Source organism: Caenorhabditis briggsae (genome assembly GCF_000004555.2).
Source record: "Caenorhabditis briggsae complete genome, chrIII, whole genome shotgun sequence".
Taxonomy (NCBI): domain Eukaryota; kingdom Metazoa; phylum Nematoda; class Chromadorea; order Rhabditida; family Rhabditidae; genus Caenorhabditis; species Caenorhabditis briggsae.
Window position 1 is genome coordinate 7,193,225 of NC_013490.2, and position 11,823 is coordinate 7,205,047.

General features: G+C 37.6%; 2 protein-coding genes across 2 annotated transcripts; one reads left to right on the plus strand and one right to left on the minus strand.

The window, feature by feature from the left end:
• Nucleotides 1-596: 596 nt before the first annotated feature.
• CBG17985 lies at nt 597-2,656 on the minus strand (the record flags this gene model as incomplete). The annotated part of the gene is made up of 11 exons (XM_045243969.1): nt 597-885; nt 993-1,040; nt 1,085-1,173; nt 1,344-1,401; nt 1,446-1,534; nt 1,705-1,762; nt 1,807-1,905; nt 1,948-2,073; nt 2,116-2,297; nt 2,350-2,431; nt 2,481-2,656. The coding sequence occupies 11 exons, from the start codon at nt 2,654-2,656 to the stop codon at nt 597-599; spliced, it is 1,296 nt and encodes a 431-aa protein (XP_045096359.1).
• A 3,201-nt stretch (nt 2,657-5,857) lies between these two features.
• Cbr-mel-28 lies at nt 5,858-11,137 on the plus strand (the record flags this gene model as incomplete). Its single annotated transcript, XM_002642001.1, has 13 exons — nt 5,858-5,948; nt 6,008-6,145; nt 6,193-6,441; nt 6,490-6,877; nt 6,925-7,564; nt 7,613-7,732; nt 7,781-8,265; nt 8,316-8,818; nt 8,868-9,223; nt 9,271-10,347; nt 10,393-10,629; nt 10,681-11,034; nt 11,096-11,137. 13 exons carry the CDS (start codon nt 5,858-5,860, stop codon nt 11,135-11,137), a joined length of 4,680 nt encoding a protein of 1,559 aa, XP_002642047.1.
• Nucleotides 11,138-11,823: the final 686 nt, after the last annotated feature.

An 11,823-nucleotide genomic window follows, 5' to 3' on the forward strand; every position in this document is an offset into this window, starting at 1 on the left:
AAATTATACATAGAAAATGTAGAGAAAATAATTACGGTTTTTTTTGAGCTATAGAACTCCTAGAAATGTCAAAAACTGAAAGAGGAGATAGATTTTTTCTGTAAAAAACTTTCAAAATGACCATTTTTGACATTTTTTTCTTCCGGAAAACGACCATACATGAATCTATAACCACTAATTAATTTTTTAAGAATCATTTGAATTATCTTGGAACTCCACAGAATCAGATAAAAAATTCTGAAATTATGGTTTTAGACCTGCAATTGTGATCGCGCCAAACTTTTTTACTGTAGATCAAAAATCAATTTGCAGTTCGGAATTGTTCTGTGGGAGAGCGTGAGGTGTCACTTTTTTTAATTCGACAATAGATTGGTTCATTCTCCGCGGTTTCGCGGAATTTTCTCCATTTCTCCGAATTTTTCTACATGTTGGTGAATAACCCCATTAATACGCGACTTTAAAGTATTACTGTAGCATATCGTCAAATAGAAAAAAAATTAGAAAAAAAAATTGTTGACAGCGCTTCTTTTACCGGGTTCATATATGTAAAACAAAAACAAAAAACTAATTGTAAGGATATTCGGGATAAATTTTATTCAAAAGCCGATCGGATCAGAGTTGAAGAAATCGAGATCAAATGGTAGAAGTTTCATATATTCTTGTTTCTGTTCTCCGGCTTTTGGATCGGACGAACTCGACTTCTCAGCAGATTGATGATTTGTTTTCTCTCTACTAGTCTTCACTTTATTGTCGTTAGTGGTCTCATCACTCATCTTCCGTGCAGTTTTTACATCTTCTTTACTTAACTTCTCTCTTGATTTTCTTTCGCGGCTTCCGACTTTCTGAGTTGGTGATCTGGGTACGGATTTCGGAGTATCCGATGGTCTGAAAATGATAACTGGAACGGAATTTCAAGGTATTCATTCTACAAAAGTTCCCAGTCGTATGTGTCATTTCAAATGAAGTATCCTTTCTGCGTCACGGTGAGTAACAGCATGAAAATCTTATGGTAGTCTGGTCGATGAAAATATGTCAGGCTTCTGGAAAATATCAATTTTCAATTATTAAAACAACTGATGTTTACCTCAGATGCTTTGCTATGTCAAGAAACTCCATTGGACAGTTTTGGAGAACGTCTTCGTCTGTATGAAGTCTTTTCAATTCACCGACAATCTGGGTACGGATTTCGGAGTTGTTTTAATAATTGAAAATTGATCTGGGTACGGATTTCGGAGTATCCGATGGTCTGAAAATGATAACTGGAACGGAATTTCAAGGTATTCATCCTACAAAAGTTCCCAGTCGTATGTGTCATTTCAAATGAAGTATCCTTTCTGCGTCACGGTGAGTAACAGCATGAAAATCTTATGGTAGTCTGGTCGATGAAAATATGTCAGGCTTCTGGAAAATATCAATTTTCAATTATTAAAACAACTGATGTTTACCTCAGATGCTTTGCTATCTCAAGAAACTCCATTGGACAGTTTTGGAGAACGTCTTCGTCTGTATGAAGTCTTTTCAATTCACCGACAATCTGGGTACGGATTTCGGAGTTGTTTTAATAATTGAAAATTGATCTGGGTACGGATTTCGGAGTATCCGATGGTCTGAAAATGATAACTGGAACGGAATTTCAAGGTATTCATCCTACAAAAGTTCCCAGTCGTATGTGTCATTTCAAATGAAGTATCCTTTCTGCATCACGGTGAGTAACAGCATGAAAATCTTATGGTAGTCTGGTCGATGAAAATATGTCAGGCTTCTGGAAAATATCAATTTTCAATTATTAAAACAACTGATGTTTACCTCAGATGCTTTGCTATCTCAAGAAACTCCATTGGACAGTTTTGGAGAACGTCTTCGTCTGTATGAAGTCTTTTCAATTCACCGACAATTCTCTTATCACTAAAACAACTTTATAAAAAAATCAACAAGAGAAGCGTTTACTTTTGAGATGACCACGGCAAAGGTCCCCTCAGTTCCGCGAGCAAGTACAACATGCTCCACAGATCATCGACTCTGCCTTGTTCAGCCCGATCATGCATTCTGATTGAACAGTATCTGGTTGTTCCTCTGAAAACGAAAAAGGAATCCAATAGTCTTCATTATTATTACCTGAAAAGAGATCTTTCCCGAGGTTTTCTCATCATAAATTTGCTTGGTTGATCGGAATGAGGTACCAAGTACTGGCGAGAAAGTCCGAAATCTAGAACATGGAAAAACCGGCATTCTTCCGAGTTTGTTTTGTATCCCAGTGCCATATTAGCTGGTTTTAAGTCTCGATGGATAAATCCGATCTGAAAGTTTAAACCATATTGATTCTAAGAATTCTCTCCAATTCGTAAATACATCATGAATTTGTTTCAGACAGAAAAGAATATTTGCTGCGATACGGACTTGAGCAGAAACTGTTAGTTGTCGTCCAACTCTTCTGAAAACTCAAAGTATTCTAAAACTTCTGGATCAGTTCCCCTCCTTACTTGACTATTTTATTTAAGCTCTTTCCGAGTAGAGTCATGATAACATAAGTGAAATCCGTAAGTCTAGCAGCTGAGATGAATTTACACACATGTGGTTTTCCTGTTAATTTTTTGAGAATTGCAACTTCTAATTTAAGAACACATCCTCCATTTGCATTATTTGATTCTGCTTTCATTGCTGCTTCCGTGTCATCTTCTAAATTTCTGACAAGGTACACACTTCCACATCCTCCTTCTCCAAGTTTTCGAACAACTTGCCATGTGTAACCCACTATTTTTCCTTTTGGAAGTTCTATTGTACCATTATCTGCATGTATTGTTGAATATTTTTGATTCAGAAATTATACCAGGAACCTTCTGCCATCAAGAACTTCTATTATAATTTGGGAGAATGGAAATTGAATTTTATTGGACGGAATGTTGTGAAAATCTTCTCTAATCAGATGAAAATGAACTAAAAACTACCATCACAAGGAGAAGCATGTAACGGCGCTGCAAACATCTGCTATTTTTGAAATAGTTGTCTTCTGGTTTTTCAGGACTTATGTGTCTTCTGGCTAACACTCCACGTTGCAGGACAGTTAAACCAGTTCTCTGTGTTCTTTGGAATTACAAAAAGTTTAGATTGGTTGGTATTAGATCAGGAAACCAACGTTTTTGAATGAATTTTGAAAACTGGTTGTTTTCCCGACAAAAAAGAAATTTCCATGAATAGAAGCATCGCATGGAAAAGAAATCTTTAAAATTGGTCTTGATACCTCATATCAGGCCTGTGCGGCAACAAATTGCCGATTGCCGAAATTGCCGAATTTTTGTTGCTGATTTGCCGTTGCCAAAATCGGCAACGAAGAAAAAGTTGCCGAATTGCCGTTGCCGATTTCGGCAAAAAAATTTCGGCAATTTCGGCAACTGAAATTTTTTTGGAATTTAGAGATTTTCACAATTTTTTTAGTCAAAAAAATTATTTCGAAGTTCGAAAAATCAAATTTTGAACACCATCATCCCTCAGGGTGAATTTTAGAGGAAATCTGTCCCAATAATCATCAAAAATACTTGCATCGGATCTAAAAATGAGCTTCAAACTTGTGAGCATAGGAGAAAAATAGATACTTATCATGAGACTCAACTCATCAAAAAAATTATCCAATCTGTCTCAAATCTCTAGGGAACGTGTGTCGTGAGTTGCCTAACAAGTTGAGCGCACTATTTTCAAAACTCACAATCGGAACAAATATTTTCAACCATTGGAATACCCTCTATTGCTAAAGAGAAATAGTTTGCATAAAAAATGTGGTCTTGAGTTGCCAATTTTTGTAATTACTTTTTTAAGGAACTTATGAAACACATTTTCTGTAGTTCTGAGCCTGATAGAAGCATTTTCAGGTGAGTTACGTATCGATTTTACTAAAAAAAGACGCAAAACTTTTGTTGCCGAAAATTGCCGAAAAAATTTTGTTGCCGCACAGGCCTGCCTCATATGTATCCTCTAATCTTGATTTCCTTTAATAGAAGCCTACCCAAACTAACAACTTTGATCTCAATTATCTCGATTCCTGTGAAAGATATAAAAATGTGTCAACTGATAAAATATTGGTGATATTTATTATGATAAAAATTTGTACGTTGAACATTTTTTGATATCTTTTTCATGAATCGAAATAAATGAACTTAAAATTGAAGGATTCGGTGAGCTCCAATTAGAGCAAATACGGTAACTATCATCCCCATATTAACAAGTTGACCCAATTTCCACTAACTCCTACAATAAAGAATGTCAAAAATCGATAAACTGGTCAGACGTTACTGATAACATTGCAAACATTTTATTAGTTTTTAGTTTTTTGATAACCTTATCTAAAACTGAGTTATAACTTGCTTTATAACTCATGAGTTACCGTAAAACCTGTTATAGAAGGGCCCTCACATTGTTGCGGGTGTCACACTTACTCCCTCCTCCTCCGTCCGGGCTTGGGACTCATTACTGATTCCTCTCTCAAATTCTCTGCTCACATCAACAAAATCACATCTCTAGCTCTTCTCCGTTCCAAACAACTCTTAAAGTCATTTAGATCTAAGTCTCCAGAATTCTACATTCATCTTTTCAAATGTTATGTTCTCCCGATTCTTGAATATTGTTCTGTAGTTTATTCCCCTCCGCCTTCTTCTCGCCTTGCTCTAAAACTAGAATCTCCCTTAAGATTTTTCTCTAAGTGTATTTTCCAGCGTTGTAATATCCAGTACAGTTCCTATTCTGATCGTCTCTCTATCCTCAATATGTTCTCCATTCGACATCGTAGGCTAAAAGCTCAACAAATTCTTCTCTATAAATTTTTAAATGACTCCGCCTACTTTCCTAACCTTAATGCACATGTCATATACTCCTCCTCCCCGCGTCGCCCTATGAACTTAATTATTGTTCAGCCCTACTCCTCTGACTATTTTTCTTCAATTGTTCCCCTGTGGAACGCCATCACTTCCCAAGTTACCCGATTTCTCCTACCTTCCGAGTTTGAATTCTTAATTTCTTCCAGTATTACCCGTTATTGATATATTTGCTCCCTATTTTTCCTTTTCTACCGGTTACATCTTTTCTGTGTCAAATATCTAAATTATCCCGTTTCCCCTCCCCTACTCAGATCGGCCTCGTGAGGGGCATTTTTTCTGAGTCTTTCATGTCCTGCCCTCTAATGTTTTATTCACCTGGTCAATAAATTAAATTAAATTAAATTAAAGTTTGAGCTTAATTATCTCAATTTCTATGCAAGATATCAAAATTTGGTCAACTAACTAAACACTTCTGATATTATGATAAACAAATCATTAGTCCACAACTTTTTGATATCTTTCGCAGGAAATTAGATAGACCAGTTCATTCCGGAGGCATTCTATTGGAGCGGTTACGGTGTTTAAGATCCAAAAAAGATTTTTGGGACACCGGAAAGTACGGTATTATCTGGAACCCAGCTCAAAGTTCGTTATTCAGGTTTGAGAAAGTTGTAATAAATTTCAATTAAGTTCAAAAATACAACGCCAGGAAAACAACATTGAACGTCTGAATCTGGAAATGGTCTGCCTCCTACACATCCTGACCTATTTCGACTTTCCCTCATTACTTTCCCCATCACACCTTGATGTATATCTCCAAGAGTGCACAATATTTGTCCCCCATTACCACCTGCCCCCTCTACAGATGACTCCTCTTCCCCCGTCTCCCACCCGTCCGTAACTGACGGTCTTCGTGTTTGCGTCCCTCCCCAACTATCTCTTCCCGCTCGTTTGAATACGAATCGTAAATAGGAGAAGACACCCCAACAAGTGTTGAAATTGTTTTTTATCCTTTTCGAAACAAACCATTCAACTATTTTTTTTTCTTCAGAATGGACAACGAAAATTCGTCCATTTTCCAACCCTACAGCCAGTATGACTGTTGGCGTGGTGAAAAGCAAATAATTCTGAAAACATCGATAGGTAATTTTTTTTTTTCAAATTTTAAAAGAGAGGTTCAGATCAATAATTCCATTTTCCAGGCTGTCAGCTTCCATATATTGTAAATTTCAAGAGAAATACAGTTCAAATTTTTAATATTGAATGGGAAAGAATCACACATTCCTATGTCTTCCCAGAAGGATGCCAACTTGTGGATGTCGATTATTTTCCAACTGAAGGTTTGCCAAAATATTAGTCTGGTCTTTCTACGAATTTTTTATTTCAGATGGAAAGCTAGGAATCCTGGTTGCAGTGGAAGATCCACGCCAATCATGGGGATCTGAAAATTTTGTGGTTGCTCTTGCAGCAAAAGAAGATCAACCGATGATGACAGTGACCCACTCGGCTGATATTCCTACAAAAATCACTGTAATCAAGACATTGTTCTCGTGTGCAGATATGTCCAGACGAGCTAACAGAGAAGTTTTGAAATTGTATCATCGATTGATGACATGGCAGCATGTGGTGGCTATTGGTACAACTTGGTTTGGCTGAATCTTTTTCATACACTCATATATTTTAGGATGTAAAGATTCGCAGTGTCATTTGGCCCGGCTAACTCCGGTTGAGGACTCTGCAAGTTTGGTGGTCCCAATTCACAATGACCGGAGAAATCTTATCAATTTGATGAGTGCATTCATCGAAGGATCGGTCCTACAGTACACTCAAAACGATGGAAGTTATCGGAACTACCCAACAGCAGCCGTTTACATTTCGGCACTTGCTCTGATGCCAAGAAGTCGTACTCTTCTTGTTGGATTATCAATGGGTGGTATTCTGGCTGCGTCTTTGAATCCATCGAATCAAATGATTTTTCTCGAATTAAGACATGAAAGACTTATTCGCAAGATTGCTCCGTTAGAACCAGAAGATGATCCAGACAAGTTTGAATATTTTATTGCGGCAGTAGAGTAAGTTTACCTTCTTCTCCTGAAAATAGTTGTAATTGTTCTTCCAGTGCTTCCCCACGTCATCCAGTCATGATTCAGCTGTGGCGTGGATCATTCAAGACTCTCGAACAAGTAGAGGAAGATTTTAAATACGATAATCCGTTCTATCTCACCTGCTTGGAACATAAAATTCCTTTTGGAGAAAAATGGATTTCTGTGAACCCGATTGTAACGGAAAGAGAGCATTGGGTTACCACAAAAAGAAGAGCAGGACATGATGAATCGGCTCTTAATGTATCACAAACGTTTGGAGCAACTTCAAATAGAAATTCAGTTTTGTTGACATACGAAAGAAAGAAAATGTTGACATCAGAAGATGATCCAAATGGATTGCCAGAGTATATTGTGGAGGGAGCCATATTTGATATTGATGCATGGTACTACAAAAGAGTTCCTGGAAAAGTATCCACGGATGGAACTGTTCTTAGACAATGTCCATTCCTATCAACAATCAAATCAAATATTCCATCCGAAGATGTGAATGACATTGGGATTCTTGCAATGAACGCCACAGATGTCTCTAGATTCTCAAGCATGATATCAGATGCGGATCAGTTGTTCTACCCATCGGCATTAACTTATGAAAGAGTTTTTGTGGCCAAAAATTCCAAGATTGAATGGATGAAAATTCAAAATATCCAGGATACGGTATTTTTTTAAACCAAAAATAGGTATAATGAATAATCGAATCTTCAGATCATCAACAAATGCTCTTCGAAACTTGCATTCTATCTCAATTCAGCAGAAGACGTTTCAGGGATTATCATTGCTGCTGGGATGGTCAGGAAAAACATTCTATCGGGATCTCCCAACTCGGTTTGTTTCTTCTTATTCGTTTTTATTCGTTTATTTTATTAATTCTAGAGCGCAGCTGATATCAACTACTCTCAACTGTCATCTGACCAGAAAGTCCTTCTGAATCTGATAGTTTACTACGGAAAAGTTGAAGCATTATGTGGAATAGTGAGCAATTCAGATGTTAGTGAGACACTGAAAACCGAGATTGCTGATTGGGCACTCCACGAAGCAGTTGATTTCAAAAGAACAATTTCTGATAAGATGGTTGCGATTTTCCAAGGAAGATCACATGATCTCTCTCCTCTTGCTCAAGATGCAATAACTCAAGGAATCAAACTGTTCCGAGTGGTTTACGAATATCTTAAAACTTGCTCCAAATTCCTGAAAAGCTCCCGTCTTCACAACATGGCTCATTCGATGAAATGCATGAGGAATCATACAAAACTCATTTATCAGTTCTTTGTTTTTGATATTATTCCTGTGAATCAAGAACGACAAAAAACGATGAGAGATATGCACTCAAAGAGGAAAATTGCTGCTATCAGAAACTCGTAAATGATTGTGATTTCTATTGAAATGAATTGAATGTTCGGCATTTCAGGTCGTCGCTTCCCATCCAAGCATTGATAAGAAACATGGATCGTCTCGCTCCAAACGCTCAATTCTGGGACGGAATCACTCACTCCGAATGGTATCCACCAACACCTGTAGATCTTTTGGAATCTCTTCTCTGTGTGAACCTTCCAGAAAGAATGAAAAGAGAACTTGTAGTTCAATATGTGGTAGACTGGGTTCGTGCTTCTGGAAACGAGTTGAATGACAAGCAAATTGCAATGGAGGTGATCAAAATCATGACAAATCAAATGTTGGAAGTGGATTTGGAGAAGATTTACTATGTTTTGGACCAAGAAAAGAATGCATTGACAGATAACAAGGCTGCAGAAGAAGTTCGAGCACTAGGAGAGAAGGTGTTTTCAATGCAAAGAGAAGAAGTGAGCTACGAGAAGTTATGGGGAGGAGGTGTTCCTATTACTGTGACAATCAACAAACAAGATCTGAAGAAGTTCGAGCAAAGAATGAAACTCCAAATGGAGAAGGCAAGATGTAAGTGTAAAAAATCCAAGTGGTATTTTCTAATGATTGCCTTTTCCAGTACCAGTTCTCGATCCAGAATCTGAAATGCTTTACCAAGTTTACCTGTTTGAAAACGAGAAATTCAACGCGATGTCTTCCGAAGCCATCCGATCCAACAAACTTCTCTCCATGTTTATGCCAGGAATGTACAAGAAACACTTCAGAAGTCTACAAAAGAGCTCAAAGGAAAAAGAGATTGAACAGACTGTAAAAACAATGTTTGAAAGACAAAAAATGCTGGATGAAGTAGTTGAAGACGAGGATGATATGGTTGCAGTTGTTCGTGATCAACAGAAAAGAAAAAGGAAATCTGGAACATTCGGAGGAGATGACGATGATTGCTCAAGTGTATCTTCCGCTTCTTTTGTTCCACCGGTTTGTTGTCTGCTTCTATGAATTCAGATAATATTTGATAATTTCAGACAGCCAAGAAAATTCAACTATGGAAAAAAGCTAGTGAACCAGCAGTAGCTTCGATTCCAGAATCTCCAGATAATAAGAATTCCAGCATTACGAGTCTCGTTCATTCAGGTGATCCACATGAAAACAATGAGATTAACATGTTGATTGCGACACCAGCTCGTTATTACAAACGACCTGCCTTCGAAGACGACGATGTTAATGAGTTTTTGTCTCCGACACGCGGAAAAGAACCTCCTTTACCAGCCCAGAATAGTATTCTGAAGACCGCAAAAGCTGTACAAACTGGAAATCGAGGACGGATTCGATTCCACGAAAGTGTCCGGAAACCTGCAGAAGAGAGGATTGAAAAGAACGAAGATAGCGCCCCTTCAAAAGGATTAACATTGAATTTTGCAATTCTGGAGGATGAGGAAGAAGAAGAAACAATGACTACAAGAAGATCGAGAACTATGGAAACTGAAAAAGAGGTGGAAAGAGAAGAAGAGGTAATGGAAGAGGAAGAAGAAGAAAGTCATGAAGAAGACGTTGAACAAGAAAAAGAAGAGGATGAGTGTGTTGAAAGCGAGAAAACGTTTGAAGAACAAGAAGATTTCGAAGTTCTCGAAGATACATCGGCTCCTGAAAAAATGAATTCACTAGAAGACACATTCGAGCCAAGAGAAGATGATGTTATGCCACCAGTTGATGAAACTTATAAAGAAGAAGAAGAAAAGGAAGAAGAAGAGGAGAAAGACAAAGAAGAGAAACAAGAAGAATCAAATGGTGAAGAAGTGTCTGATGGTATTCTGAGAAGCATGGAAGTTCAGTCAGATGATGATGTAGACCCAATCCAACCAGAAATTGTAGAAGAGGAAGTAGGAGAAGATGTAGAAAAGGTGCAAGAACATCAAGAAGAAGTTGGAAAGGAAGAAGAAGAGCAAAAAACAGAAGAAGTACAAGAAAACAATGATGTTGTGGAAGAAGAAAAACAAGAAGAGCTTCATGAGAATCCCGTATCTGTTAAACCGAAAACTAGTGATGCTCCAGTAGAAGCTTCCTCCGAAGTACAAGAACCTGAGGATGATAGACCGCCTTCTGTAAGTCTTTAAATTTCAAATTTATTTATCCAAAAGTTTTTCCAGAGAACGACCCGGACAAAAACTGTTCAGAAGACACCGTCTGTGAAGACCAACGTCGACACAGAAGATGGACCGCCATCCACGAGACTAAGAACTCGATCTTGCTCGATCAAACGGGATGATGTGGCATCTGAAACTCCAAGATCTCGAAGAACTTCGGTTCGCCGATCTGCTTCTAGAACTTCTTCTGTTTCAGAACAACTTGAAACTGTGGTCCCATCAGGGAAAACTCGTAAATCTGTAAGTCCTTGTTTTCTTTTTTTATTATGAGTATTTATATCTAAGTTTCAGACGGGTCGTGCCGCATCAGTGGAACATCCTACTGGGTCCGATGTTTCGGGAACTCCAAGAAGGCGTGGAAGACCAAGACTGAGTAGTTTGACAACCACACCAAAGGAAACACGTAAAAGGGAGAATTCAACTGAACAAGATGATACCGAAACACCAAACAAAAGGCGTCGTGGTACTTCGCGAGCTACTCCGATGAAAGTGATTCCTGAAGATGAACCATCCATATCAACGGCTAATCAACAGGAAGCTACTGAATCATCTGTGGTAACACCTAAGAAAGGAAGAGGAAGACCAAGAAAGGAGCTAGCAAACGTAGAGGAGGAGCTAGAAGAACCCGAAGAACCAGCAGTAAATGTAATTATATTGAATTTTTCAAAACTCAGAAAATCAGAGAAGTATCAACTATATTTTCCAGACTTCCCTTCGTCGATCCACCCGTCGTTCTCAACAACAGTGACTTTGCTCATTCTTCACCAAAAACATGTAAACTTAACTATCTGGGTTTCTTTTTGACTATTTTTTCTGCTTGAAATATTAAAAAAATTTATGAACCATTTTTCTGTGTCTTGAACTTTATGAATAATTTTTTTTGAAAAATAAATTTCTTCCTTATATATAAAACCCTAGAGGCGTCTGTCTGTCCCGGTGTTACTCTGTCGAATTTTGAAAAACTTGAAAAAGAAATATAGATTTACATGACCCTTTAGGAATAATTGAGGAGCGGAGCCACGACCATTAAAAACTAGATTGAATCACGCCGTAGGAGCACCAGCTTGCTGATGTTTCTAGTTTGAACAAGGCAATGAGAGACAAATAACAATATTAACAAGTCAATACTAAAATGACCCAGAAACATGACTTTGGAGGAAAATTTCATGATTTTTTTATCTGATTATGTGGAAAATCAAGATGATTCAAATGATTTTTGAAAAATTAATTAGTGGTCATAGAATCATATATGGTACTTTTCCGGAAGAAAATATTCCAATTAAGACCACTTTTCAAGATTTTTACAGAAAAAATGGAACTCCTCTCTCAGTTTTCGACTTCACTAGGAGTTCTATAGCTCAAAAGAAGCGCAACATTTTGTTATTCAATTCGTATAGAAAACATTCTTGGTTTTCCTGGTTAAACTTTTTTAGA